General features: G+C 46.7%; 1 protein-coding gene across 5 annotated transcripts; it reads right to left on the reverse strand.

Moving 5' to 3' along the window:
• Positions 1-309: 309 nt before the first annotated feature.
• PCYT1A (phosphate cytidylyltransferase 1A, choline) lies at positions 310-27,276 on the reverse strand. Of its 5 annotated transcripts, XM_056498282.1 has the most exons (12): positions 27,123-27,254; positions 26,571-26,704; positions 24,957-25,026; positions 23,284-23,347; positions 13,575-13,715; positions 10,793-10,892; positions 8,467-8,583; positions 6,376-6,527; positions 5,484-5,562; positions 4,660-4,802; positions 3,431-3,619; positions 310-2,845 (listed from the first exon to the last, which is right to left on the reverse strand). In XM_056498282.1, exons 1-12 carry the CDS (start codon positions 27,188-27,190, stop codon positions 2,639-2,641), a joined length of 1,464 nt encoding a protein of 487 aa, XP_056354257.1. In that variant the 5' UTR covers positions 27,191-27,254; the 3' UTR covers positions 310-2,638. The 5 variants fall into 5 exon arrangements, with proteins under 5 accessions (XP_056354257.1, XP_056354258.1, XP_056354260.1 ...); XM_056498283.1 differs by lacking the exons at positions 23,284-23,347; positions 24,957-25,026; positions 26,571-26,704; positions 27,123-27,254 and adding an exon at positions 20,308-20,399; XM_056498285.1 differs by lacking the exons at positions 23,284-23,347; positions 24,957-25,026; positions 26,571-26,704; positions 27,123-27,254 and adding an exon at positions 20,233-20,346.
• Between the last annotated feature and the right edge of the window lie 188 nt (positions 27,277-27,464).

Consider the following 27,464-nt stretch of genomic DNA (forward strand, 5'->3'; position numbering starts at 1 on the left):
CTCTAGATTTGGCAGCATCAAACTCCACAGGGTTCTTCACTTCATGCTAGTAAAGTTTTGTTTTTCCACTGCATCTTTTACTTCATATCTCTTCTGGATGCTTCTTTTGAAGAGTGAGGAACGGCTTAGAGGTGTGCAGGACAGCCCTGAAGCAGCAGCATTGGGTGTATCTGTGGGAATGAGATGATCCTGGGGAAATTGCTGAAAGATCAAGCTCTCACCTATTCCTGATAGAACATGACAGCACTGGAGAAGACTGGTCCAGCAATCCAGGAGAAAACAAAACAAAGGAAAAAAAAAAGACTAGGCTGAGATTTCAGTGTCCAATTTAATTTCAGTGCAAGGAGGAAGCAGAGATTATTGGCTACAAGAAACAGCTCTGTTATTCCAAGCTACATGTAAAACCATGGCTGGCTTCTTACTAACCACCCCAGATTTTGCAGAGAGACCAAGTATGTTAAGGTCTCTGCAGAACAAGCCACCATTCAGAACACCACGGTTACCCAAACTTACAGAACACTTTTGCATAACTTGTGTTTAAAACAGTAGTAAGGCTCTAAAGCAGCCTGGCCTTTGTGATCTGGCTCAGGGAAGCAACCGCAACATCCATATTGAGGGAAGGGTGAGGAAGGGAAGATGAGGGAAGAGACAATGTGAGTGATACAAAGTAAGTGTTCGACCACTCATAAACCAGAGGAATAACAACTGGCTTCTACCATGTGACTATTATTTGCTCCTTACAGTTTAAAATCCACAGCAGCCAGCCATGCTCCCACAGCTGTGCACATCCCTGCTGAAAGAGGTCCAAGTGGCAGATTAATGATCCCCAAAATACCCTTTCCCATACCAGTTCTGGCCTCAAGAGAAGCATAGAACCTCTGTCAAGCCCTTTGGGCAGTGTGACAAAAGACCACCAAGACAAAAGCTGAAAAGAAGCTGCCGTCTGCTCCTACCACAGGGCCACCACGTGCTCTGGAAGCATCACAGCGTGCAGAGCTTGTGGCAGCACTTGATGAGTTTCCTCCTTGCATGTGCTACTACCCAAGCCTCAGATCCTACTCTGGAGACCTCCCTGCAGCATTGCTGATAGGGCTTTAAGCTGTCCTCTATTCCCAGCACTACAGGATACAGACAACTCAGCCCAGCAGCTCCACCCAGAGACAGTGGGTATCAGAGGCAAACCCTGGCAGAAAAGTTCCACAGCTACACGAGATCAAGGCCAGTTTCTCCAGTGCTGGCTGCAGGACAGGGTGCACTGACCTGCTCTGCTTAGCCCTGGGGAGGCAAGTCCCCTTGGGGTGCCACAGGCCACAAAGCAGTGTGTATCACAGACACGACAGCAGGCACAACTTGGACCATGACTCAAACGAGCATTATGTGTTTAAATATCTTAAAAAGCTGCAGCACTCTCTGATGCTCCTTCCATCCTACCTCATGGAGCAGAGTGAGCAGGCATGGATTTGTGCTGTACTGCACAAGCCAGGTAACTGTCACACAGGACTGGGGCCCTTCATCTGTCCAGCTGCACACACTGACATCAGCAGCAAACTGGCTGCTTTGCCCTTAGAGCAGGGACTTCACGGCACCAGTGTGAAGGATTCCTCCAGCCCCTAAAGCACAGCAACTGAAACACAAACAAACACACACAGAGCACAGTGCTGAGGGACCGTTTGGACACACACTAAAACGTGTAACACACCACAGACTGGAACAAGGAACTTCTCAAGAGACTACACACATTCATTTCCTACCTGGGCTCTCACACACCCAAGGAAATGCACGACAGCAAGTGCGCTGAAGCAAAGATTCATTTTCTTCTCTCCAACAGCAACTGAGGGCTCAATTTTAGCTCAGGATTTAGCAGTCTTGTTAAGATTAGCTGGAAAGGCCTTTCCCCTGCAGCCTCTCTACTGCTTGGAGCTGTGAATGCTGTGCACTTTATGGGGTGTGCCACTCTACAGTGCTGCAAGTCCTTCCCGGGTGTAACTCCTGCGTGCCAAGCTGGTACCCCCTGCCCAGCACGTCCTCACTGCAACACGCTGGGAAGCTCAGTTAAGGGGCATGCAAGCACTGCAGGGTCTGCTGGATAGATTCCTATCAGCTCCAGCCCAGCAGGGATGTCTCTATTTCCTAGAAGCCTCCTGACACCACTGCTTCGTGTGTGCTCTCGAGGTCATGCTGCTTGAGGAACTGAAGGGTCTTTCTTTTGGCAGTGGCACAGATACTGCCTGCGGGTGGGGGGCATAAGACAGAGGAGCTGAAGGAAAGAAGAGATGGATGAGTCTTCCCACTCTCTCTTGCCTGGAGGTTCAACAAGGGAAAAGAAACCAAAACAAAAGCCACGCTTGAGTGCTATTCTTTGCCCTTTAACGAATATTTTCTTAAAATATAAAAACTATCTTCACCCTGGAAACCGCTAGAACGTAAACAATAAAAAGGGGATTTAGGGAGAAGAAGGGAGAGGAGGTTTGAATGTGCTTCCAGGCAGCAGCCCTTGCTAAGAGCAATGGGGGCCTCCAAGGCCCTGTGCTCACCATCAGCCCTGTTCCTATGGCTCTCTTGCTCATTTAGAGTTCCCCAGTGGGTCTGGACTTAGGATTCAGCGATTAGCGGTCCGCAGCAAATCCCAGCAGGTAGGTTAATCCTCTTCATCCTCACTGATGTCATAGGTGACTGCAGACTCGTTCCTGGAGCGGTTGGCAGGCGAGGAAGGAGGAGTCTTGGTGGAAAAGGGCCAGCGGAAGGTGGGAGATGGGGAGCGGTCGTGTGTGGGGCTGCTGCTGGGACTCTGCTTTGGGCTGATGGCCTGCAGCATCCGGCCCTTGCCCTCCTTCAGCATGTGTTTCTGGTGAGGGAAGCAGCAGGACAGTTAGCAGGGGTTACACAGTCATGGAAATGAACACTACTTACAGCCCGTGCAGCATTTTGAGTTGTGTCCCTTGAGAACTTCATGCCATTTAAGAGCAGAAAAAGCCCCAGCATCACTCTGAGCTTTGGAAACTGCACACAGTGTAATTACCATGCATTTTCAAGCACTTCTAACAAGAAATGCTTGTGACATTCACCCAACAGTGAAGGAAAGCCTGGCATAAACAAGGAGTTTCAGACTCATCTCATGCCAATGACAAAGTGACCACCACCCTCTTGGCAGCTCAGTGATCAGCAGGGCACAAACTGGAGTTTACAGGCCAGCTCGTGGGACAGGGGAGTTCTTCCACTTTACGATGTGAGTGGCATTATCTCGTTGGCAATGGTGAGTACTCCCTGAAAACAGGCTGTCCAAGCCCAGGACAACTTGTCTGGAGACTGGTAGCACACTGAGCACTGCAACAAACACCAAACCTTCCCTCTGCAGACTCTGTAGAAGCCCTACAATGTCTGTTAATGTCTCCACAATTCCCTTTCTCCTTTTCCCAGAGCAACTCCTTACCAGTGCGCCTTCTGGGCCAAACATCTCCAGGAAATTGCCGATGAACTCCCGGGATTTCTCTTCCCACTTCTGAATGAGATCAATACTCTTCTCTTCCACTTTCTGGACAAATTCCTTTGACTTCTCCTCTACATCTTTCACCCTCTTTTTCACTTTATCCACACGTTCCTGGAGGTGATATTTTTTCTCCTGCACAGAGAGTGGTGGATCAGAATACAGCTCACCAGATTTGAGTGGACACCATCTCTGCTCTGTGTTAATACACTGAACTGCTGCTTGAGACTCAGCATGTCCTTTAGTCTGGTGACACTTCACTTTCATCACACTTCTTTCCTAGACTACATGGCAGACACAGTGGGGATGTGAGACACTCCGTGGCAGGCACTGGCACAGTATACAAAGCAAGACTAAAGCCAGAGATAAGCACTATCTAATAGGAGTGCATGGAAGAGGGAAATATTTATACAGCACACAGATTAGATTCGAGTGACTTGCTGTAGGTCTCTCTGCATATCACAATAGCACCAGTCTTTCTGCTGGGTGTTTTTAAACAGAGGCAGATTTATGTGTCAAAGAGAGGCCAAGCAACCGTTACCTCTCCTGTTTCATTGTTGTTCACAGGAATAGTATCTGAGTGATAAAAATAAATGTTTACAACTTTACTTTCAACATCAAAAATGTCTTCTGCTGTGTATTCTTTCTGAGGGCTGAGGGTTAGAGCTTGTCCACTCAGCACAAGATCAGGGCATATCCTTCTACCCAAGCACTGCTGCTCCTGCAGCTCCAGGAAGGGAACAGTACAGTGGAAACAGCATAAGAAATAGCATCATTTTATCCTAACAAATGACTCTACCCTAAGGAGGTGGCTGGGGGAAGAGGAGAGAGATGAGACAGCAGCTGCTGTCAAAAACAACTCACTTTTTATTCAAGAAAACATACATTTTGCTACATACCCTCTATCCAGCTCTTTCAATAGCTAAGACATCATCAAGGCATCTCTGACAAGAGAGCAGCATTAGCAACTCCCCAGCTCCTCTGAGTGAGTCCCTGAAGCAATTTCAGGAGTGGAAGTCTAATTTCTACTCCAAGGACACGGGTGCCAATGCTTGGCTGTGCAGACAGGCCTTTCACTGCCACAAGGCAGGACTGTGCTGTCACTAGACAAGACTCTCTTCACACCTGGCAAGATTCTGGCTCTGGCAGCGAGTGTGAGAGCCCCTCCAACTCACGTTGATGAAGCTGACGTTGAGCTCCTTGGCCGTGTAGCCGCGCTGCAGGTTCCGCCTGGCATAGACGTCGTAGTCCCGCACGATGCGCGTGATGATGTCGGATGTGGAGATGCCCTCAGTCCTCTGGGTCGGTGCAAACATGCCTAAAGTTGGGGAAAAGGGTCCAGTGCAGCTTGAGCAAGACATGGCAAAAAGCTGCTGCCACCTCGATTAGGAAACAATTTCTCCTGACAAGTGCTCACTTCCTAACTGTTCTCACATCTTGGTCCTTAAATACAACACCAGAGCCATCTTTTCTGGGATGCCTAAGTAAGACCAAAACATCAAAATACCAAATGTCAAAATACCAGGTATTCTAACGAATATGTCTTCACTTTAGCTGGTTTAAATATTGACAGCATACAGAATAGTGTGGGAACAAGAACAGGACAAGGGGTCCTACATTTTAAAGGATGGAAACATAACACTCTGATGGCTGAGTTTGGATAGACATAAAAAAGCTGCACCCCCAGTGAATTTTATAGCAAACAGCTAGAGGTGTCTCTCTGCTAAGTGAGAATCTCTAAACCAAACTGTAGTATGATTTCAAGAGTTTGCTGTAAATTCAATCAAAACAACTAGACTGAAATTAGGAATTAATGCCGGGTCATGCTTGGGGTGGGACATGTTGTTATGAAGCAGGGCCCAGAGCTGCTTCTTCCTGCCACCAGAGCATCCTGGGCAGACCTTGTCTCCAGAGAGGCAGAATCTTGCATTAAAAAGATACAGGAAAAACTACAGAAGATTTTTGACAGGAAGCCCTGGAGAATTGCAGGGGGACCCACCTGCTTCTTTTATATGCTTATAGACATCATCACTGCCAGCAGAAGAGTAGGGAATGTCATCATGTGCAACAAAGTCGATCTGAAAATTAAAAAAGCAAATCAACATTTTATCTGGAATGTGCAGATCTCCTGCTGCTCTCTAAAGATGGTAACTTTCAGCTCAACACCTCCACTCAGGGGTGTGAGAGAGAACAGCAAGGCACTTCCCTCTGTTACAACACAACACAGAGCAGTCCCAAGTTCTCAGTGGCAATTGCCTGTGAATTGTAAGTACATGACAGAAAGGAAAGAAAAGACTGGGAATAAGGACACAGCTGCTTTAAGCTCCAAAGAGAAATGGCTTGTTGACTGTTGACGGGCAACAATGATAAACTAAGCAAGCTCCCCTGGAGAGTCCTTCACCTCCCAAAGCTGTTCAACAGATGTTAGAGATTCTTTTCACTTTATCTCAACAACTGATAAAAGGCTTTCAAGACAGCTTGTCTGGTCTCCTACAGCAGGGAAGCTGATGTATATCTAAGCTGCTCCTGCTGTAAGCAGAGAGTTGGACCAGACACCCCCAGAAATCTCTTCCAGACCATGTAATCCTCTCCTTACTGCATTTCACACCTGTCTGTAACGTGCACCAACTTCTCCTGAAATAGTGAGAACCCTCTCAGGCTTTTTCACTATGTCAAAATCTCTGCCTTATTTTATCATTACATGCCAGCTCAGCAAATGCTTCTACACTCCAAAGAAACCCACTCAATTCCCATAACTCAGTTCATTTGATATTTAAGGATCTTCAACAGAAACAGTTTGCTCAGACAGAGGTCACTCCCAAGGATGAATTCTTGCTGTAAACAGGGAGAGGCTAATCGAAATTCCAAACAGATCAGATGTCACAAATTACCCTGTGCTCTGCCAGGAACTCGGGTGTGAGGGTCCAGGGTGCATTTCTCACCACCTCGTCCACATAGCGACAGTGCTGCACAGCATCGTAGCGCTCGTTTTCGTTCATCACCGTGAAACCCTTGAAGTTGTGGGTCAGCTCATCGCTGCAGACTGGAGAAACAGACAGAGAACACTGAGTCTGAGGCACTTACCCCAGAGATTTACAGTAAAAGGACCTTGCCTATATCCTGCTGGAGCCAGACAATGGCAGCAGCTGACAGAGGCTGGTGTTCAAAGCCACCTCTTCCAGCCACAAAGCATGAGGAACAGGGAGTGCTGCAGGGCACTAAACTCCTGAGCTGTTCTGGGCAGGCTCTTTGGGGAATTTCTGCCCAACTTGGGGACCTGCACCTCAAGCCTTTAAGGCCTCCAGAGCTTACAACACTTAACAAAAAAGCCAGCCAACACAGAAGACCACTCTTCTATAAGAAATGGCACCTGGGGGTCTGCTGGGCAGAAATCCATGTTGAAAGCACTGGATGTCTCAGGCTTGGAATCTGAAAAAACTTATTGCCTGAACTTCTGATTTAATGAAATGCCATACCACAGTCTAATTCTTGGAAAGCTTACATTAAAACAAAGGGGTACTTCACAGGAAATCAAGCTTACTTATTATGTTCTATGGGAAAGTAAATTAACAACTCTGCATAATCTGCAATGAAAGATATTGAAGAAGGAGTTCTATTTGATTATCAGACTCAAAAGTAAACAAGGCATTACCAGTCTCATTGGTATTGGATGTATTTACATTCTAGACAAACAGATGATAAAGAGTGGGGGAGAGTGTTCCCTGCTTGGAGTTAATGTTCTCTTGGATGTGGCCTCTCGTGTCAGCCCTGGTGCTAGGGGAGCAGTTCATTGCCCTCCTCCTCACCAGCCTCCTAGAGGCACAGAACATGGTTACACTCCTTGCTACTTTAACATGTTAATAGTTTGACTTGAAGTTATTTTCCTGTTTGTTGTAGTGTTTATGTACATGGATGTATCTTTCAGCCTTTAAGATTTCTAAGCTTAGGGCAGTTTGTAGGTTGGAGCAACTGTTTCAGCTCTCCTGCCTCCCTTCCCCTTCCAGACACTACTGTAGCACACAAGAAGTGCAGGCATACCACTATCAAAATGCTCTCAGCAATGACTGAAACTGTGATAAGGAAACAAACCACCCAAGGATGTTATAATGGTTCTGTGGCAGGATCAGAATTTCATTTTGCTTCACAAAGACACTGGGAATTGAGAAAACTAGTTAAAGGTATATTCAGTTCTCATACTTCAGCATCATTACGCAGCCTGACCAGGGGTCAGCTCCTGATGGACAATATGCACAGCCTGATGTGTCCTTAGTGTGGGAGGAGGGATGAGCAGAGGCACTGCCTAGACAGAGGCCCATGTACTGCAGCAGCCAGAAGAGGGGTATCTTTTCTCCTGTTACATTCTTGAGGGAGCCTGGCTGAAACCCCTCTGCTAGATCCCTTCAGACACTCAGCAGGACACTCCATCACCTAAAGACTTATGACCTAACACACAAAATGGGGAACTTCTATTTGGAGAAGGAAGGCCTCACTGACTTCCAAGTGTTCGGGCACAAGCAACCACTGTGATCTCCATGTTCCCAGTGGGATCTGTTTGATACTAAGCAATCTTCAGCAAGAAACTGAAGCTGGGGAGCGACTTGCAGGGCAATACAGGTGAACAAAGCAGCCATGGAGGGACTCATACTTTAGCTGTCTCATGTGTCAAAAGTAGATGCTCAACTATCCCTAATATATTCTGATACTCAGATGTGCAACTCACCTGTACCTGTCACAAAATAAAGAGGTGAAATTAAAACAGCATGATGAAAAATCTTTTCCTTAAGCACTCATTTGGTACAGGATACCTTTCTGCAGACATAGCCAATCCTCAACATTTTGCAATAAGACTCCAGCAACATTTGGGACAAGTGTCTGCAGTGAGAGTCACTGAGGCCACAAAGACAAAACCCCTGTATGCACAACCACAGACAGAGCTAAACTGTACTCCTGCAACAGCCAAAGTCAACAAGGTCACTCCTTACCTCCAACAATGAGGTATGTGTTTGGGAAGAGGTTCTTTGCTTGCATCAAGGCCCGGGCATGTCCAGAGTGGAACAAGTCAAATATTCCATCAGCATAAACTCTGACAGGGCGATCCACTGTGCCAAAGGGACAGAGAGACAGCTGTGAATATGCCTTCCTGGAGAAGTAGCTGCTGCTCATGCTCACATTTGAGGACCTTCTGAAAGTCATGGAGGTGTTACAGAATGCAGCACCATAATCAGGACAGAACTGTGAAGATAAATGCCTGGCTCTCTGCCTTCCCATGTGGAAACAAATACATCTGAGCACAGAGCTGAAAAAACAGCCACATTTAAAGGCAGATTGAAAGCCTACCATGTATCACCCAAACAAGATGAAGGGGAGACCAAGGGAAAAGCAAACCCTGAACATTCCCCTTTTATGGAAATCCAAATGCAGATTAACTTCTTGCACAACAGTGAGATACCAGAGGAGAACTGGCCCAAATGTTTCACAGGTGCCTGATTTCCCCCTGCCTGCCACGATAGCATCTCAAGACATTTACAGTATCCCCCTCTGCAGCCTGCTGCCACAGTCTGGTTGAGAGACCAGAATCATCACCTCCCCCAAACATATGCAGTGTATGGCTTTATTCAAAAACACAAGCTGAACTACTCAAAGAAAAGCAGACACAATTCTGCTTAATCACTGGCATTATCAGCTAAACCCATAAATATTAATATTAATTACATTAATTATATTACAATATACTACTATTACTACTACTACTACTATTACTACTACTACTACTAGTGGTAGTAGTAGTAGTAGTTAAAAAAAACCCAACAAATTTCCCTCAGGACACATCTGCCAGGGGAAATTGTTGCTCAGTTCTTTGAGGTCAGCACAGAGGTAAAGTGAGATAGTCTAGCACTGCCATATAATAGTGGGAGGCTTCTGATCTTGGGACCACATAGAACCACTGCTGCTGATAACCAAAAGCCAGTCTTTGTACGTGACACATTTGGGAACAGCCTGCTGCTCTCTTAGCCCAGTTCAGACAGACAGACTGAGAAGAGTGGTGAGCAGAGGCACACCAAAGCTGCAGAGAGGACAGGGCAGATAGAAGACCTAACAGGAAGCTGAGACCCCACATGTATGGGCAGAGCCCTGGAGGTACCCAGAGCTCAGGAGGCAGCAAGAAGAGGAGTTGATGCAAAGGTCAGAGTTGTTAAGTTCAAGCTAAGCAGAGGAGTCAGTTTCAGGACAGCCTCTTAAAATTATTTTTCAGTGGTGCTAAGACCTCAACCATGAGAATGCCAGGAGGCTCTGAAGAGCCAAGGATTTGGAGATCTGTGACTGCAAAAACTTTCTGTATGCCAGAAGAGGCCTGATCCTAGCAAACCTTTATGAATGTTCATTCACATTCTGGAAAGCAGCTGTGACATTCTTATCTTTTCTCTGTACCTGCAGCAGCTACAGTTCCTGAGCACAGACACAAACTGCAACAAGCAAGTGTGCACTGTATTTTAGACCTGGCAGGCAGGAGAGCCATCACCATTGAAAGCAGAAACCTTTGTGCAGACTCTGGGGTTTTCAGATGAGAAATTAATGAAGATCGTGAAATACACTGGATTTTCAGAACCTCTGGCAAGAAACCACAGGTATCAATCTGAGCTGGCTCATCTCTGAGCAGCAGTCAGGTAGATAAAAATGCAGCATTTTTATTGTCTCTGTAGCCACAACAGAGAGGCCAGGTAAGACAGCACTGTCTGCATACTCTGTTTGGCAGGAGAGGCCTGTGATCCTTCAGGAGTCAGTTGTGCCTCTGTCCCCCCTTTGGACTTGCAAAGAGAACAGTGTTTCTCCCAGCCTGGTTTAGAGAAAAAAAGCACACATTCTTGTTGTGAGGCTGGTCTGTGATGTTTAAGGACACTGACTTTAATTCAAATCCAAGCTAGAACGGGACATTCTGGACAAAGATATAAATTGGTTTTACTTTCTCATTTCAAGTTTCAGAAAATACAACTTTTAAAGTGCCTGACTTAAAGCTACCTCAGACAAGGTAGTACAGAAAGTGTGCAGTTCTATGATTGTCAGTAGCTCAGCCAGAGTTTAAAACAAATATCTGTATTCGCACAGATACAAACTAGAATTTCAGGTGTACTGATGGGCCAAATTTCCCATTGGAACAGTTATCTAATCACCAAAGCACTAATTTAGTCATTGGCTGTAAACCCGGTCCAAAACACAAGGTGGGTTTGGTCTCAAAGATATCCCAATCATACCCACACCCCCCAAACCCAACATTCATACAATCCCCTTCCAGTCTGTGCTCTTACTTACAAGGGGTCCCTCTCATGGCTTCTTCATACGTCACTCTGATGTATGGCTTGCTGTAGTCGATCTCCACTTCATCTGAGAACGGAGCTGGTTCCCTCAGACCCTAAACAGCCAGGGAAATTTCACTGTGAGAGTGCAAAAGTGAGGGCAGTTCACAGTGGCAGCACTGCCATTGCAGTGTCCTTAGTCACCGTGTGACTCACTGTGCCTCTGCACAATTCAGACCTGTGTACTAAAAGACTAATTAGTGTAAAACTTCAAAACAACCTTGCAGGCCGACTGGACCAGGAAAATCTGAGGATCAGAGGTGCAGCTGCCAAACACAGACTTCTGACAAACAGCAGCTCACAGCAGCACAAGCCAAGCTTCAAACCTTACTGTTACAGGTCCAGCTGTGCCCACTCTGACAAGACCATCGCTCTGCTGTGCCTGAGTGTTTCTGCTCATGTACAAACTGTAACAACTCCCTGATTTGAGTATATGAACAAGCAGAATTCACAGGGAATGTGTGTGTTGCCACCATTTCTGAGCCATACATGTGAGAGACTGACTTGATCTGTGGCAGAATAACTCTAGCTGCTGCAAGAAAACCCCTCTAGCCTGCTAGCTTGACCCAGCAGCGCATTTAATCAACAGATGAAGTCCAGGCATAATTTCTGGCCTGCTCTGAATGGAAATGAAACATCTGCCCTTCCCATTACAAAACAAACAGCTCAATTTCCTTCTAGCTAGAAGGTGTAGGGCTGCAATGGACATCTTGTTCCTGAGTCAGAACACTAGGAAACAAGCTTGCAAATCATTACAATAATACCTTCAAGCTGAAAGAGGCTAATCTGCAGTTTCCTTTCTGGCTTCCTGTCCCACTGCAGAATCCTGGCAGCATCCAGCACCACAGCAACCAGAAAAACCACTGCTATTCTGGCCAGTGTCATTCCTTATTCGAGTGCTTATAGTGAAATGCACAGGAAAACAACCATTGACAACTACATTCAAACAAACTGCTACTGCTGAACATCTCCTTTAAGTTACTGAGGGCTCCACATTTCACACAGTACCTTCTCTACCAGGATCCTTACTGTCAGATAAGGCCTGCAGGTCTCTCCTCTCACCACTGCCATTAAGTCTGGGACTTCCCTATGAAACCAGATTCTTGGCAGTTTAGCTGGCACATACCTGATATGAAGTTAGGAATAAAAGCACAAAAAAGCCCTATCAAAATTATCAGAGGAACACAGAGACATGTCCTCAAAAGGTTCTGCCAGAGTCTTGTCCTTCCCCTGCAGGGTCAGTGAGGGTCAAAACTCAACCTGATGTGCACAATACAACAGGCTTATGTGTCAGCAGGTTTGTTACCACCATCTGCTACTGAGCCCTGCTACTTCAGGGGAACATTCTGCCAACAGCTGCTTATTTGGGAGTGGAAAAGGTTTCAAGGTAATCTCCCAGTTAGGCAACACTATTACTCTTGCAATAATAAATAAAACTTTTGCAAAAGGAAGAAGAAAAAGAAATCTTTCACCAGGAGAACTGTGTTTGCCTGTGGCTAAAAAACAGGCAGGAAGCTTGGAAAGTGGCTAGATATTACTTGTCTTGTGCTGTTAACAGATTCTTTACTTCTAACTTGAAGAGCAAGTGACTCCCATGGAATAATAAATAACATGCCCACTTATCTTTCCTTATTGAAATGCATGGGATCTTTCAGATGGACAGGGTGGGTTTTGGCAACAGTGAAGGACATAAAGGTCCTGTGGGATAAGTCACACAACAGCTCAAGCCTCCATCCCCAGTGCCTGCCTCCCCAGTTCTCACTGCTGGTGCTGCTCTTACTTCATTCCCACTGTCAGTGCTCTGTGACAGGGCTGAAGCCCTCCTGAAGATCAGAATGCTGTCATCGAGGAGGAAAGCTGCAACACATCACCACACTTTGCCAAGGACCATGACCCTGCTGTGACGTGGCAGAGATGGTAGCTGGTTTTTGACAGAGATAAGAAAAGAACAACTAGAGCACACGTGATGCCCAGGACAGCTCCAGGAAGAGGGCAGAGAAGAACTATAAAAAGCCAATTGTCGCAATATTGTGGCAAGGACAAGTTAAAGACAGCCCTTTTCAGTAGCATTATCTGGATCAGAAAAGATCTCACTAGCTTTAGCTAGTTAAAACCATCCCAAGGTTGATCTAGAAAAGAAATCCTTTTGGTTGTTTGTTGTGGTTTTTTTTCTGGACACTCCCAAAGTACCAGCAACATAAATGTGGTTTCTCTCCAGCCCAAGAAAATGGAATGCACAGTGATCTTCTCAGTGCATCAGAGCGTGGATTCAACAGATCACTTCTGCAGGTGCTTATAGGCTTCAGACCCTCCTGCACTTGTTACCTGCTTCTCTAGAGTATTTCTCCCTCCCAGTGGGTCACTTAAAACCCACCTGGGAGAAATGCCTCCTTCTAAACGCTATCTAAACGCAAGCCTCTTTGGCTCAGCTTAAGTGACAAGCCGGACACACCACAAAAGCAGCTTAGCAATGCTTGCCTCAGACCTAATTTAAGCCCACGTTGTAAGTATGTTATTAGTATGAACAAAGGAAAATTCCAAACTGGATTTGCAAGAAGGAGAGCTACTGTCATTTGATTTGCAAGAAGGAGAGCTACTGTCATTTGCTTCTTATCTCCTGCCCCTCCCCTTGCTTTCTCTGTCCACAGATAAACCACCACCTGCATCTTTCTGCTGTTACAGCTCAGTGTCCTCATCTCACAGGCTCCCAAAATTCCCATCTCTGCTTGCTTACTTACGAGTGAGCGTCGGGACATTTTTGGAGGGATTCCATCCAGCTCTGTTGCCCCATTAGGGCCTGATCCATCTTTTCTTCTCTTTCGGGAATTCAGCCTGGAGGAGGTCGGCGGCTCCATCTTGCCAAGCACGTCCAGAAAGAACTGGAACAAAATGAAGGAGAGGGAAAAAAAGGAAAAAAAAAGAAAAGAGATATTTCTCAGTTCTTCCAAAACAGAATCAGTCAACAGCAGGCACAGTGTACAGAAGGTCAGTGCAAAGACACAGCCACCTCACAAGGGGCTTAGCCAGTTGTATTTGGCATCAGCTGCCAAGGCTTGACAAACAGTGCCTGGTGGGAATACTGAATCATTTAATGCAACTCAGAGCTGTTCTGCAGAGAGAAGCGTGCAGCAGTCAGCTGGCTGGAGAGACACTGTAACAAGAGTTGCAATGCAAATTATAAATCATTACTAGGAGGTTAATAATACTATTTTTGCATCTAAAAGGCAACCTAAGGATTATGGCATGCCTAGTACACATTCAGCCCTTGTCCAGCTCTCCCTTGGACTCTTTACTCTTTACAGTCCCAGGGCAGCTGGGGGTGTGCTGCATCCCTCTACAGTCCTGAGAGAGGAAGGAAGGTCTATGCAGAAGGATAAAGGTGAGGGAAGGGCTCATAACTTAAATGAGTTTACACAGGCTTGCTGTTTGCTTTGTTGTTTTTGTAAGACCAAGCTGCAGCTCCCCAGTGGGAACAGCCCACCTTGGGACAGCTGCCACCGTGTTCCCCTCTTGTCCCTTGTCCCCACCGCAGTGGTGACTCAGCAGATGGTGAAGCAGCTGCTGACACCACATTAGGCCACACTTACTTCTGGCACTTTATGTACCAGTTTGCAATTAGTGGTGCTTCAGCAGAACTGCTTCTCTGATGAACAGACAGACATACCACCAATTTGGGACAGAAACTGTGACAGTTATAAGGAAGGAAGGTATCTGTGCTTTGGACTGGAGTCACTGTACCTTTCCTAAAGGGCCTGGAGTATTACTAACTTCAGCTTCACACAGCTGAAGCAAAAATAGGGATTTATATTAAGGCATGGCAGTGAATATTCCCTTTCCAGATGCTGCAGGAGTTAGAAATGGGTGCTAGATTTCCAAAAACTAAAAAGCAGCATTATCTCTCTTGTTGACTTGAAGTGTGCACCTCTCCAGTGCAGCCCACGGCACTTCTGGCCTTCTGTTCCCAAGAGAAGCATGACCCCTCCACCCAGCAACAATCCTTAACGATCCTTAGGTGCGTGCCTCAACTCCCTAATAATAAAAGTGGTGTGGAATTTAAAACGTCTCCCCACCCATATGCAGTGGGTGTGCTGGAATGTTAGGTGGGGCAAGTGCAAGGTGTGACAAAGAGCAGATTCCCCTTTGAATACCACCTTTTTCAGTAGTAGAGGGGCTCTGATGAGTGTTCTACTTGGGATGGGCTGGGACTGTCCTCACTGAGGGCCACTGGCAAAGCTCTGCTGTTTCACAGCCAAGAAGGGCGTGCTTTGTGAAAGAGCTGTTAAGCAGCAGATTTAGTGATCGTACTTACTCAAGCACACATGACTCAAGGTTAAGGAACGCTCCAAAGTAACAAGTCAAATGCAGTTTAACAGATGCAAATATCTCTCCCTCCCCACTAAGCATCAGCATGATGATACCTTATGGATAGTTTTAGGGTCAGACACAGCTGAACTGGTTTGTGGCTATATACGTGTAAGTATCCCTGGCTGCTCTTATAGACCTACCACTAAGAACAGGGAAAAAGAATCTTAGGTCAGTAGGGAGCCAAAAAACTATTGCGGAGAAGATAAAAGTAACAGTGAAGAGCAGCCACAAGGACATTCCAGAACTGTGTGACCCATCCAGCACTCACTCCACAATGACTGTGAGTCAAGCTTGCCATTTCCCCCATTCCAGTAATTAAATTACTATTTCCTGAGAACAAAGATATGGGAGGGTGCAAACATAACTTCAGGCAAAAAAAGTTTGGAACCCTCAGGTCCAAGACTTCAAACACTTAAGCAAACATTTAACTTTCAGGTGAGATCCTTGCCATAAATGTAGCAGCTTCTAGAGTGCCCCTGTGAAAACACAGGGTATGACACAAAACATTCTTACATTTTGCAAGACATTATCTTGCAAGCACACTCTGCATCAGTCATTTACCACCGTAGTCCTAGCAGAAACCATGAAGTTCAAAAAAAGCAGCAAACATCTGTCTCTGGTTCAAGAAACTCAGAATTCATGGAAACACCGGGGTGAAACAGCAGCCGATTTTCTTGATATTTGGTTATAATACTTTCATGTGCTCCAAGTCACCTACTGGTCTCTGACCACTTTTTTTCCTTCCCTTGGGAGAGAACTAAAAGGTCTGTTAATGTGCTGGAAGCAGACATTCTGAACCAGCAAAATATCAAAAGCAGAGGCTTTGGTGCTGAAGCACAGACATAGCAGCCCCACACACAATCAGGTGAAGTTCTTCCCACATCAGCATGGCCCATCACAGCGACCAGACTTCACTGCACACAAGTACAGCCTCTGCTGAATTATCAGCAGCCCTTGCTGCTGGGTGCAGATGGCATGGCCAGCCAAAGAACTGCAGGTTTCAGTACAGTCCCAGCTCAGGAGAAAACTCCAACAGCTTCTTCCAGCTCCTCCCACACCCAACCATCTGCTCTCCTCCACTGGAACTTTTCCTTTTCTCAGGGTATACATAGTTAGTTAAACCACGGCAAACAACAGCTTAAGCAAATGGATTCCAATTTGAGATATTCTATTATTCACCGTGCTTTAAATCAGCAGCAGTGGTGAGACAGCATCAGCCACACAGCCGCAGCTCTGCCCAATGTACTAAGTGAGAAACCAGTTTCAAGGGTGGGATAAATATGCTGTCTGCTCTGACCTGACAGGTGAGATGTTGCTGAAGTAGCCTCTGCAGTGTCCAGACAGCTGGGCTGGGCACCTCATGAGTGACACAGTTCTGTTAATTACTCAAATTAATGTAGAAATGAAACAATAACTCTACCACTATTCCGAATTTTTAAACCTCTGTCCTGTGGCTAGTGCATTTCTGGGAAGTTCTCCCATCACCAGGCTTGTCTCCATAAAAAACAGGGAACACACCACATCCTACTGCAATAAGCCTACCAATCTCAGAACGTTCCACTTTGACCCAAGTTACTAAAATAGCATCCCAAACAATTATTTACCAACAGTGGGATCCAGCATCTGTAGATGAGTTTAACACATGAGGACACAGCTTTGCTTCCCGAAATGCATAAAACACTGTTTTAAAATTAATTACATTTGCAGCAGATGGGGAAGAGGAAAGAGAAGATAACTCTCAAAGCTCATTCTGAACACTCCAAGATAGAAACCAAGCATAACCAGAAGAAAGAGCCTTGCTGTAAAATATTAACATTGTTCTATTTTAAGGTGTCACCCTCCTGCATTATTGAGTTCATGGCTGAATATGAGAAACTGCTCAAAAGGTGCAAAGCTGAAAGTGCCCCACTTGGAAAAGCCATGGGCATATCACAGTCTCTGCATCATTTTATAAAACACTCAGGGCTTTTCTTCTTAAACTTATTTCTTTGGTGCATCCTGTATCACCTTGCATCACCTGCCAGCTAACTCACCGAGAGAGAGACCTGCACTGGCTCTGTGAGGAGCAGTTGAGTGCCAGATGGGAAAAGAGTTGCTTTTCCTGTCAGGGAATCACTGAACCCCACTGAAACACAGCCACATCTGGGAGGCGAAAAAGGACAAACACTGATTAATAGAAAGGAAAAAAAATATATAGGCAGGAAAGGAATTTAAAACTTCTCCATTAGTGTCAGTTAACTACATCATCATCAGAGCTAGAATTTAACCACAACACCAAAGTTCACACCTCTGGCAGGTGGAAGAGGTCAAAATAGGCCAGCAGATCTTCCTGCTTAGCCAAAGCTTTACCTCACTGTCTGCATCTTTATGGACAGTGCTGTTTTTCAGTCTTGGTGGTGTCAGAGAACTCCAGCATTACACTACGCCAGTGAAGTGGGTCAGATCTTTCTGCACCCTAAACATAATGATGGCATGAGGACCTGGCCCATCTGCCTTTTTTTTTTTTTTTTTTTTTGATGTCCTGAAGAACTTCTTGGAGAGTATTAACTACAAACCGACATAAGGAGCCAGATTACTTCTGCCACTTCTGCTGCTTTTCACTTACAGATTTACCTGTGAAGCAAAATAAATGCTGCTACTTAAACTGAAAACAAGCTTGCTGCAACAACTCAGTAAATGCCCCAGCGCAAGGCCACTGCAATTCCCACCAGAGACCCAAAGCACAAGACTGGCAGCTGGACCAGTGAGGCCCCAGGACACCCACAGCTCCTGAGTGGCACCGCCCGCTCCAAGGCTGTCCTATCGTCCCTCTGAACCTGGGAGGCATTGGCACAGTCAGATGTGACTGTCATGTGCTGCTTTGCCTACAAGATCATTGCACTTTACAGGAACAAGATATTTCTCTTCTGCTGACTCATCTGCAGGCAACACTACTAAACTTTGCACTCTGCCAGCTGTCTGCAGAGAATTGCCTTGACACATGGACAGCATGTAAGCAAGAGCCTCAGGGAAAAGGGAAAAGTCCTGTCACTTCAGATAAGTCCCTTATAAAGTACCAAAGTGACCCTACATTCCTCTGCATTCCTTGACCATAGATCGAAGAGAATTTTCCCTGTTCTCCCTCATCTGCAACCCCCAGTCTCCAATTAACCCTAGTGGTGTGTATCCCATAGACATCTGTGGAGACACAGAGATCTGGGAGAGATTAATGACTGAAGATTCACCGTGGATCTCTCTTCTATCAGTGCTTAAAAAACCCGCCCAATCTCCAAGGCAACTTCATGCCCAGCCCAGGCTTGCCAGGCCCAGCTCTGTCCCAGTCTCCAGACTCAGAGCATCTGCCTGGAAACACAGTGCTGCTGGCTATGACCCAGCCTGCTCACCTCCAGACAGACTGCAACATTCCCCACAGTCAGCATCTGCTCTACCTGGATGGTCAAGCCCTTGAGCCCCCTAAAAAGGTTATTGAAGGATCTGGCATAGTTCTGTCCACTTGTAAAACACAGGCTTCTTCAGCTGCTTTGGATCTAGATCAACAAAAGCAGCTGTCCCACAGTGTGTTAAAAGCCACACAAACATATAAAAGGGATTCCTGTTCAGCCAGTGCCACACATCTGTCCAACAGCATCCACCTTTGCTATACCTGCTAAAACAAGCCCCCAGGCATTGCATCCCCTACTGACCCAGGCAGGTTGGTAACATTTTCTCAAGCAGAGCCTGAGCACGCATAAGCTCTGGTACCCTTGTCCTAAAATCAATAAAAAGATGCTGCTTCTCACCAACAAAGTCCCAAACTTCTTAAGATAACTCTGCCAAACCACAACTGAAAACAGTTCAGTATGGTCACTTAGATAATGTTGCTAAGTAATACACATGTAAAAAAGAGAAACTGCTGTCTGGACCTCTGTGCATTCCCAGCCCTTCTGAGTATACCATAACCTCCAGGCACTGAGTGCCTCGAGAGGTGACAGCCTCTGCTGGGTGAGTGAAGCAGCAGAAATAGGGTTTATGCAGAATACCAGAAAAGATACTGTCAGGGACAATAAAGTGTGAGAATAGGTGGCTATTCTGATCTGACTTCTGCACTATTTCATTCTTAGAGATTAGCAACAGAGCTTTTTGAGACCTCCTTTAGCAGGTTTACACACCAATTCCTTACTGCACCAGTTATTGTTTGTGGCTCTTGGAACAGTGATTTCAAGAGTGTTACAACCCAACCCTCGCAGTGAGAAACTTCAAAATCAGGAATTTTAATAGTTGTATATATACGGCAAATTTCTTTGGGAAATAATGCGTGGGTATTTGTCATCTGAATTTCAAAACCAAATACAGTGGCTGTCCTGCAGATGGAAACTCAGCACTATCTGTTTCTGACCACCCCAACCTCTGCCAGAATCCTGGTGCGGCAGCATCACAGGCTGGGGACAGAGAGAAAGCCACCTGCAGCACCCTGCAGCTCCCTGCACAGCGAGTGAGGACTACAGAGAGCATCACAGCTCTCACAATTACTGAGGACTTCAAGTCCAATTACAAAACCACTAATCAGTGCAGCCAGGACTTCGGTGGACACAAAAAGCAGGTTAGAGAAGATGTGTGCCCACGCAGCAGCTGGGTCACACCTCCCAGGGCCACCCCGTCACTGTCCTGCCTAGGCCCTGACTGTGTCCGGGGATGTGCCCCGGAGCCCCCACGCTCCAAGCGCTGCGGGTGCACTACGAAACTTTCCCACTGACCTGCCTCTACCTTCTCTGCTGCCAGCCCGGCCATCTCCGAGGATCACGCCCTTGGCAGAGTCCCCGCCTCTGCCCAAGCCCCCACAAAGGGGACGCAGCGCATCACGACCACCCCAGCAGACACTGCCCTCTTGTCCAAAGCCAGCGCTGCACGTCCCGACCCGCCAGCACCTCCCAAGCCCCCAGCCTGTGCCACGGCCACCACGCTGGCAGAGGGGCCCGGGGAGCGACCCCTGCCCGGCTCCGCAGGGGAGCGTGCGGTGCCCTCATGTGCCGCCAGTGGAAACCCGCTCAGCACCTCCGGCCCGTGACAGGCACCGCTCCGCTCGCCCGCCCGCAGTGACAGCCCCCGCTCCGCCGGCCGCCCCGCTACCTGCGCCGCCGGCCGCCGCCGCTCCGCAGCCCAGCCCGTGAGCCGGCCCCGCCGCCGCTCCGGCCCCGCCGCCGCTCCGGCCCCGCCCCGCTCCCGCGACGCCAGCGGGGCGCGGGCGGAGCCGCTGCGTGTCCGCCCGGAACCACGGGAACGGACCGGCCCGCGCGGGAAGCCGCGCCCCGGGAATCCGCGGCTGCAACCTCCGTTCCGGATCGCGACGGTCCTGCCCCCCGGCTCTTCCCGTCACAGAATATCCTGAGCTGGAAGGGACCCACAAGGATCATCGGGTCCAACTCCTACACAGCACCATCCCCAAGAGTCACACCAAGGGCCTGAGAGCCTTTTCCAAACGCTGAGCCCTGCCAAGCTTGGTGCCATAACCACTTCACTGAACCTTTTCCTAATACCCAACCTAAACCCCCACGACACAGCTTCAGGCCGTTTCCTTGGGTCCTGTCACTGGTCAGCACAGAGAAGAGATCACTGTCTGCCCCTCTGCTTCCCATCGTGAGGAGGGGAGACTGATGAAGTCTCTCCTCCACCCATTCACTGTGTGGATGTATCCGGTGTAAATTCGAGGTTCTGGAAGAAGAGAGCTGCCCTGCATATCCACACCAACCTGCAGTGCTTCAGCAGTGGCTCAATCTTTCTCCAGAGAAAACACAGCATCCATTACCCATTCCATGCCACAGCCAAGGGTGGTGAGGTTGAGTGATTATGGAGTCAAATCTGCTTACTTGCTTTGTACAACACCTTTATGAAGAAGCCATTAAACCCCTCCAAAACAGAGCAAGTGCAAGGTGAAACACTGTGGTTTAACAGCCATGACTTCACAAAAGCTTCAAAACCAGTCTGAAGTCATCTGTACCATCTCTGCAAAATGTTGTGAGGAGGCTTTTGCTGTTCCCCAAAAGTCATGCTCGCAGGTCATGCACAAGCTGAGCAGTGCTGTCACATCTCTGTAGGTTCCTTAATGGGTGACAGCCACAAGCAGCAAAAAAGCAGTCAGGGAAGTCACTCTCTATTTCCCACCAGAGAAAAAGGAGAGGAAGACTCATAATCCAAATATTTCAAGCTAATATAGTATAGAACCAGCAATGTGCTGCCTCCAGCACTGTAGCTGAAAGAGGGATTCTAGAAGATGCATCGTAACTTTTTACATCCCTGGCTTCCAAGAGCTGCATGGGGAGGGTGTGTTCTGCTGTAAGAGTGAGGGTGGGATTCAGGGCTCACCACACTCACTTCAGCACTCTAAAAGCCATTCATCCCACTGGAATGGTTCAGCTGTACTTGTCCTGTCAGCAGAGAGAGAACAGGCATCACCACAGAACATCCCACCTTCCAGTGGGCACGCTAAGATGTACTCTGTTGGCATCCCCTCTCTCAGGAACTCACCTGGTCCTCTAATTTTTGGGGAGATGAGAAGCTTTAGCACTTTTTGCAGATCTACTACAGTCTTTCTGAGGCTGGAATCCTAGAAAAGTTGGTCTCCAAACACCCACCCTCATATTCCAAAACAATGACAGATTGAGAAATCACTGCAGTATCAGCTGAAGAGCGTGAGGAGAAATGATCACTCACAGCATCCACGGTGCCAAACTGCAACGAGGAGCAGTTACTGCAGGGAGGAGTCTGGCAGTCATGGGGTGTGTGGGCTGCTGGCCTGACCTAATGTCCTAAATACCTCGACTTTCCATCAATTAATACCATCTCATGTGATACAGTTGGGATTCATAGCCCAATTGTTGTGGGAGTTATAGGAACAAATCTGGATAACCAGAATCAGAGATCAGCTTTATGGATTACTTTGCAAGGAACTGTCAAAATACTCACCTAAGAAATGCAAACAAGCTATCCAGGATAGTGCATCTTGTAGAGTGGAAGAAATTGCCACAGGAGAAGAAATATTAAACACATAGATTTATTATGTTTTTTTCTTATAAATATTTAATTAATTTCATAGCAATAAAAATAAAGTAACAGAACCCTTTCAAGACAGAAGTTAAGTCTGCCTCAGAAGCAACGGCTATTGGCAATACACTTTTAGGACAAAATCAACACTATATAAAAAACAAAGGGCCATTTAAATAAAAATAAAAATAATAATAATATTGTACTTAAAGCTAAAGCAATATCCACAAGGAATAGGGAATGTTGTAGTGTGTAGAACAGGTGTAGGATGTGCTTTGTTGAGCTGTTGATTGTGTTACGTACTAAAGGAAGAATATGATGCTTTTCTGCACTTAAAAAAATACACTCCAAAGCATTCTTCCCAACGTCCATCTTTCTGTGCAATGTTCGTCACTTTTAATAATAGAAGCAGCCAAATGCAGCCACCACACAAAACAGGCTGTCCTGGGGAAAACAGAAAGGCTCTGTGTTAGTCAAGGCAAGCTTTTTGCTAGTCTAGTGGAACTGGCAAACTTCAGGGAACATTTAGACCAGAGCATAACTGTATGGTAATATATTGCAATTTTCTGTTTTTTATTTAAGTTTCTTCTTCACTTCACTTGTGGTGTAACCCACATCAGTGCATCTGAATGCCAGAAGTGCCTCAATTTCCTCCATCCACACACCCATAGATGTCTAGGTGTCAGTTTAAAACAAAATAAAATGTTAAGTAAAACCTTGACTTTGGCTCAGTCCTGGATTTCAGCCATGCTCCATGACTGTAGTTCAGCAAAGCATGTAAAAAAAGACTTTGTCTCCTGTGCTTTCTCTCCCCACCAGTAAAATTGTGTGACTACAGTGACTTTTGAACTGTACTGTGTCACCTACTCAGGAGAGAACTTTTACTATGTTGGCTGTTATATCTAAGTATGTTTTGTGAATAAGGATGTAAATCAGGCTGTTTCAATAATCTTGATTCCTTCCTTCTAGTAGTTGTTCCTTTTCTGCCCCATATTTAAGGTCACTCTGCCTCTCATACAAAAGCAAGTAGCCTTGCACTTCCCATGGGAATCCAGCCATACTTACATTAATGAACACGTCGTGAGCACAGCTGTCAGTGTCAGCGTCCCAGAAACATCGTGCAGCCATGCTAGACAAAGGAGCCAGACAGGGACATTACCCAGAGTTCATGTGTAATGACTTAAGTGATCACAGATACTTCAAAACCAAACTGAGCTTGCTTTAAAGGTAATGGAATTGGGAAGTGTGCTCCTGAATCCCAAGCCTGGTTTTCTACTGCTGAATTCTACTACATACTGTAATCCCATCTGTATGTGCTCCACCTTCAAACTCATCAGCTCTCAACGCTGCCACCTTCACTGTGCAGCAGGGCTTGAAACCTCATTCCTATGGTGCTTACGAATCTGTGACTTCTGGCCTATGCGTATCAGTGGCTAATTTAGCTTATTTGTTCTTGTCCTTCACCTCCTGCACCCTCATGGTACGTAACCAACTTATTTATAGGGAGCTATCCTATTCCTTGGCAGATGCCATGCTATGAGACCATGACCTCTTCAAGTCTTTTCATATCTATACCCTCTGCTCCCTGACTATCCTGATGGACTTCTACACCCAAGCCCTACCCTGAGGACAAACAACCAGACCATAACAGGATATTACATATGAAACCTTGCTGCTGCCTTGTCTAAAGGCACTGACATTCCCTCTTCTCTGCTGCAGGTGTCCCACTCCCTGCCTGCCCCAGCCAGCCTCAGGATTCCTTTTGGGGCACAGCTCCCTAATGTTTGACTGACTGTACTAAGGTGTATTTTGCATTAAGGATGTCAGTGACTGTGCTTCAATCTTGCCTCCTGTCTGTTGCAGACTGGAAAATTTCCTCAATTGCTCTGTCAGCCTGTGTGGCTGGACTTTACATTTCTGATCAGACCACCTGATCATTGAACTGTTCGCCCTGGTACGGTGCTTCTGGAGCAGTCTGCCTGCAGACAGATACTCCTGACAAAAACCTGAGCAGCAGGTACAGATATTCCTCTCTGACCTCCAGAACAGGGAGGCAGTAGATCTGATTACAGCTCTGCTGCACTTATCTTCTGCTGGAGTACCAGGCACAATAATAAAGATAAGCCCAGCAGATAAAGCACATAAACCTTGTGAGCCTTCCCTTTTGTCTTTTCCCTACCCACTAGTAATGGAAAGCTACAGCCCACTATTGCAGCCACAAGGAATTATTTTGTCTGACTGCAGGCATCTGGAGGTGACTGCAAGCACCCACATAGGAATCTAGGCTTGGTTCCCATGATGGTATTGCAGGGAGACTAAAAAAACTGAAACTTCTGAAAAATGTAAATGAAGTGCTTATGGAAGCTTTCTGGCTTTAGAGAGAAGTGAGTTACCATGGCTTTTGTGCTCCAGCAGGGCCTTAGGAATGGATGGGGGGGTATACCCTAATTCATCATGAATACAACATAAAATTCTTCTGCCACATTCCTCAGAAATGATTTTCAGCATTTCAGCTTGCTAAGAACCACCATAGAGCCAATTATCACTGGCTAATTCAATCAGTCACAACCTAGGCACTTAAGTTGTCACTAAAAGAGAAAAGAAAGTGATTTATATTTTATCATCTGCAGACAGATCTTTGTAGCTAGGGAAGTTGGAAGCAGCTTCCAAAGAAAAAAATCCACACCTAAACATAAGAAAAACATGATAGAAATACAATTAGAAAATGCAAAACTTACTTCACTCCTTCTCCTCTCTGCTCTCCAATGACAACTTGCACCACCATCTTGTACCTGTCAAATCCCTCCTCTGGAGAGAGAAAAAAATAATAGTGAGAGCAATAACTTTTTAAAAAGATGAGCCCAAAACATGGGCCTGAAAGCTAAAGATTTCTGGCTGCAAAGTAAGTGGCTGTACAAGCCTATGCAAGTAGCCAAGTGGACAGCCTGCCTTGCAAAGCTTCATTATCCTAGTGTGGAGTACCATGGTTTTGCTGGAGTTGAAGGGTGAACAGGGTAGTTGGCATCCCTCAAAAGATGCATCTAAGGCCCAAGACACGCCTGAGTAGACACAGTGTGTGTCAGCATTCTGCTTTGACAACTTTCAAGAACTGGCCACATGGAAAGGACGTAAATAAGGCTGCTGGTGGACAAAATGCTATTTGGAAAAAAACTGTCTTATTTTAAAATTGTTTTTTGATGCAAAGGTATTGTGAGATTCTTCTGCCTTACAGGTGTTTCCTTTTCTTCTGTGTGAAATAAAAAGCTACGTAATAGCTGTGTTATTTATGTGTCTTCAGAGATGTGCTATTGTTTCACAACAGTTAAGAAGTACCCCTGGGGCACAGGCCAAATCTAATCAGGCCATGGCAATATTCCAGAAGCCAAATCAGAGCAAGCATGTTTAAAATCAAATATAGATCCCAATGCCTGTCTTCAACAAAGCAGTGTCCCAGGACGACTCCAGTGCCCTGTTTCCACTGGAGGACTGAACACAGCATGCTGGCTCTGCTAACATCCAACACGTCAATGCTTATCAGAGATGCCAGCTGATAAGAGCGGCCACCCCGGGCCAGGCTCATTTCAGGCTGCTGCCACTGTGGTTACACATTACTGAAGCCAAGCCCTGTGCAGAGGAGCTCAGCATGAACACTGCTGCTGCTGGCTTTAAAGCAGATGTTTAATTGTGGGAGAAGCACAAATCCACGGCTCCTGCACCACGTCAGGCCAGCCCAGCAGATGGAGCACCAGCCTGTCCCCAGGAGGAAGGGAAAAAACGTGTCCCTGCCAGCACACACATCCATTTACTTGTTCCAGCACAGAACTCAGGAAACACCTGCCGGTGCCTGCACTTTTCTTCTTGAACTCAAAAATTGTTGAGGGCATCCTGTGCAGCAGCACCACCTTTTTCCAGTGCTGCAAGGCTGTAGTCACACCCCTCCTTGGCTGACTGCTCCTCTCTCCCCCTTCCCTATGCCCCCTGAGCCTTGTTCTGATCTCCACTGCTGTTCCAGCTCTGATCTAACTCACAGCACAAAAAGAGCAGGAATGGTTCTGTTTATGGAAGCAAGAAGCATCACTTCTTTCTAATGCAGCTTCCAAGCTGCAGACCCTTCAAGGCTGACATCACACACCTGCCAAGCTATATGAAAACAAATCTTGTCTGCTTGAACTAGGTCTCCAGTTCTGCAGGCAAGGAATGTACATATATAGGACAGATTGCTTCATACCAGCAGACTCGAGTCAGCCAACGGGGAAGGAATAAGTTTCAAGAATAAAGGAAGAAAGAGGGATCTTGTCCAAAGCAAGAGGACATGGCAAGAAACTAAATTACATCCCCATAAACCTCCTTACCTTTCAGTCTGTCTTTTATTGTCTCTGATAAAGACTTTGTAAGCTGAGGAATTTCTTCTGGGATGTACTCCACATTGGTCAGCTTCTCCTTCAGTATTGCACGGATGCATTCTTTTACTGTGGATGACTTAAATCTACCATGGCAAAAAAAAAAAAAAAAAAAAAAAGAAAAGAAAAAAAAAGAAAAAAAATAAAATAAAGGAAAAGGTGCAACAGAAAGCTCAGAAAGTTCACACAATGCATAGAAACATACACAATGCCACCTGGGAAAATGCAGTTTCATGTATTAGAGAAAAATGACAGATGATAAGCCATGGGGAAAAAAAAGACCCGCTAAAATGGAAGTATTGCCAAAAGCCAAACACGTATCAACAGGAGTGAAACCGGCTCAGCCGGCTGAGTGGCTGCCAAAGCTGGTCTGGGAGCCCGGTGCCCTCCGACCCCCGAACTGTGGGTGCACACCCCCCTCACGCCCAGGGCCGCCCTCCCCGCCATTCGCACGGCAGCTCCCGCATTCCCGCGGCGATAACGCCCCGCTCCCCGGCGCCTCACCGCTGCTGCAGGCCGGGCCGCAGGCTGTACGTGTTCTCGACCCCTTCGTCCGGGCCCAGCTCGCCCATGGCCCCGCAGGCCCCGGCGTTGGTTGCCGGGCCGACCGCGGCCGCTTCCGCCGCTCCCGCCGCCCGCCCCGCGCCTCACGGCGGCGCCGCCCCGGGAGCCCGCCGAGCAACGCGCGGCTCCGCTGCTGCGTGCTTTTTATTGCAATAAAAATGACTTGTACCATGAAGTAAATAAGTGCTAAATAATCGCCGTAATAATTGCAGGGTATTTTAATAACTGTAGTAATTGTGCAATTTTGCAGTGGCTTGTAGAAGACGCTGAGGTGCTGGAGGG

The sequence above is a fragment of the Oenanthe melanoleuca genome, chromosome 9 (genome assembly GCF_029582105.1).
Source record: "Oenanthe melanoleuca isolate GR-GAL-2019-014 chromosome 9, OMel1.0, whole genome shotgun sequence".
Taxonomy (NCBI): Eukaryota; Metazoa; Chordata; class Aves; order Passeriformes; family Muscicapidae; genus Oenanthe; species Oenanthe melanoleuca.

Bases quoted from the DNA above. Each gene is read 5' to 3' on its own strand.
- PCYT1A (XM_056498282.1), bottom strand. From the start codon at position 27,190: ATGGGCGAGCTGGGCCCGGACGAAGGGGTCGAGAACACGTACAGCCTG. The intron at 13,716-23,283 runs GTAAGTATGGCT...ATTTTGTTCCAG, and splicing joins CTCACGACGTGTTCATTAAT to TTCTTTCTGGACGTGCTTGG. The intron at 8,584-10,792 runs GTAAGTAAGAGC...CCTTTGGCACAG, and splicing joins AGCCATGAGAGGGACCCCTT to TGGATCGCCCTGTCAGAGTT.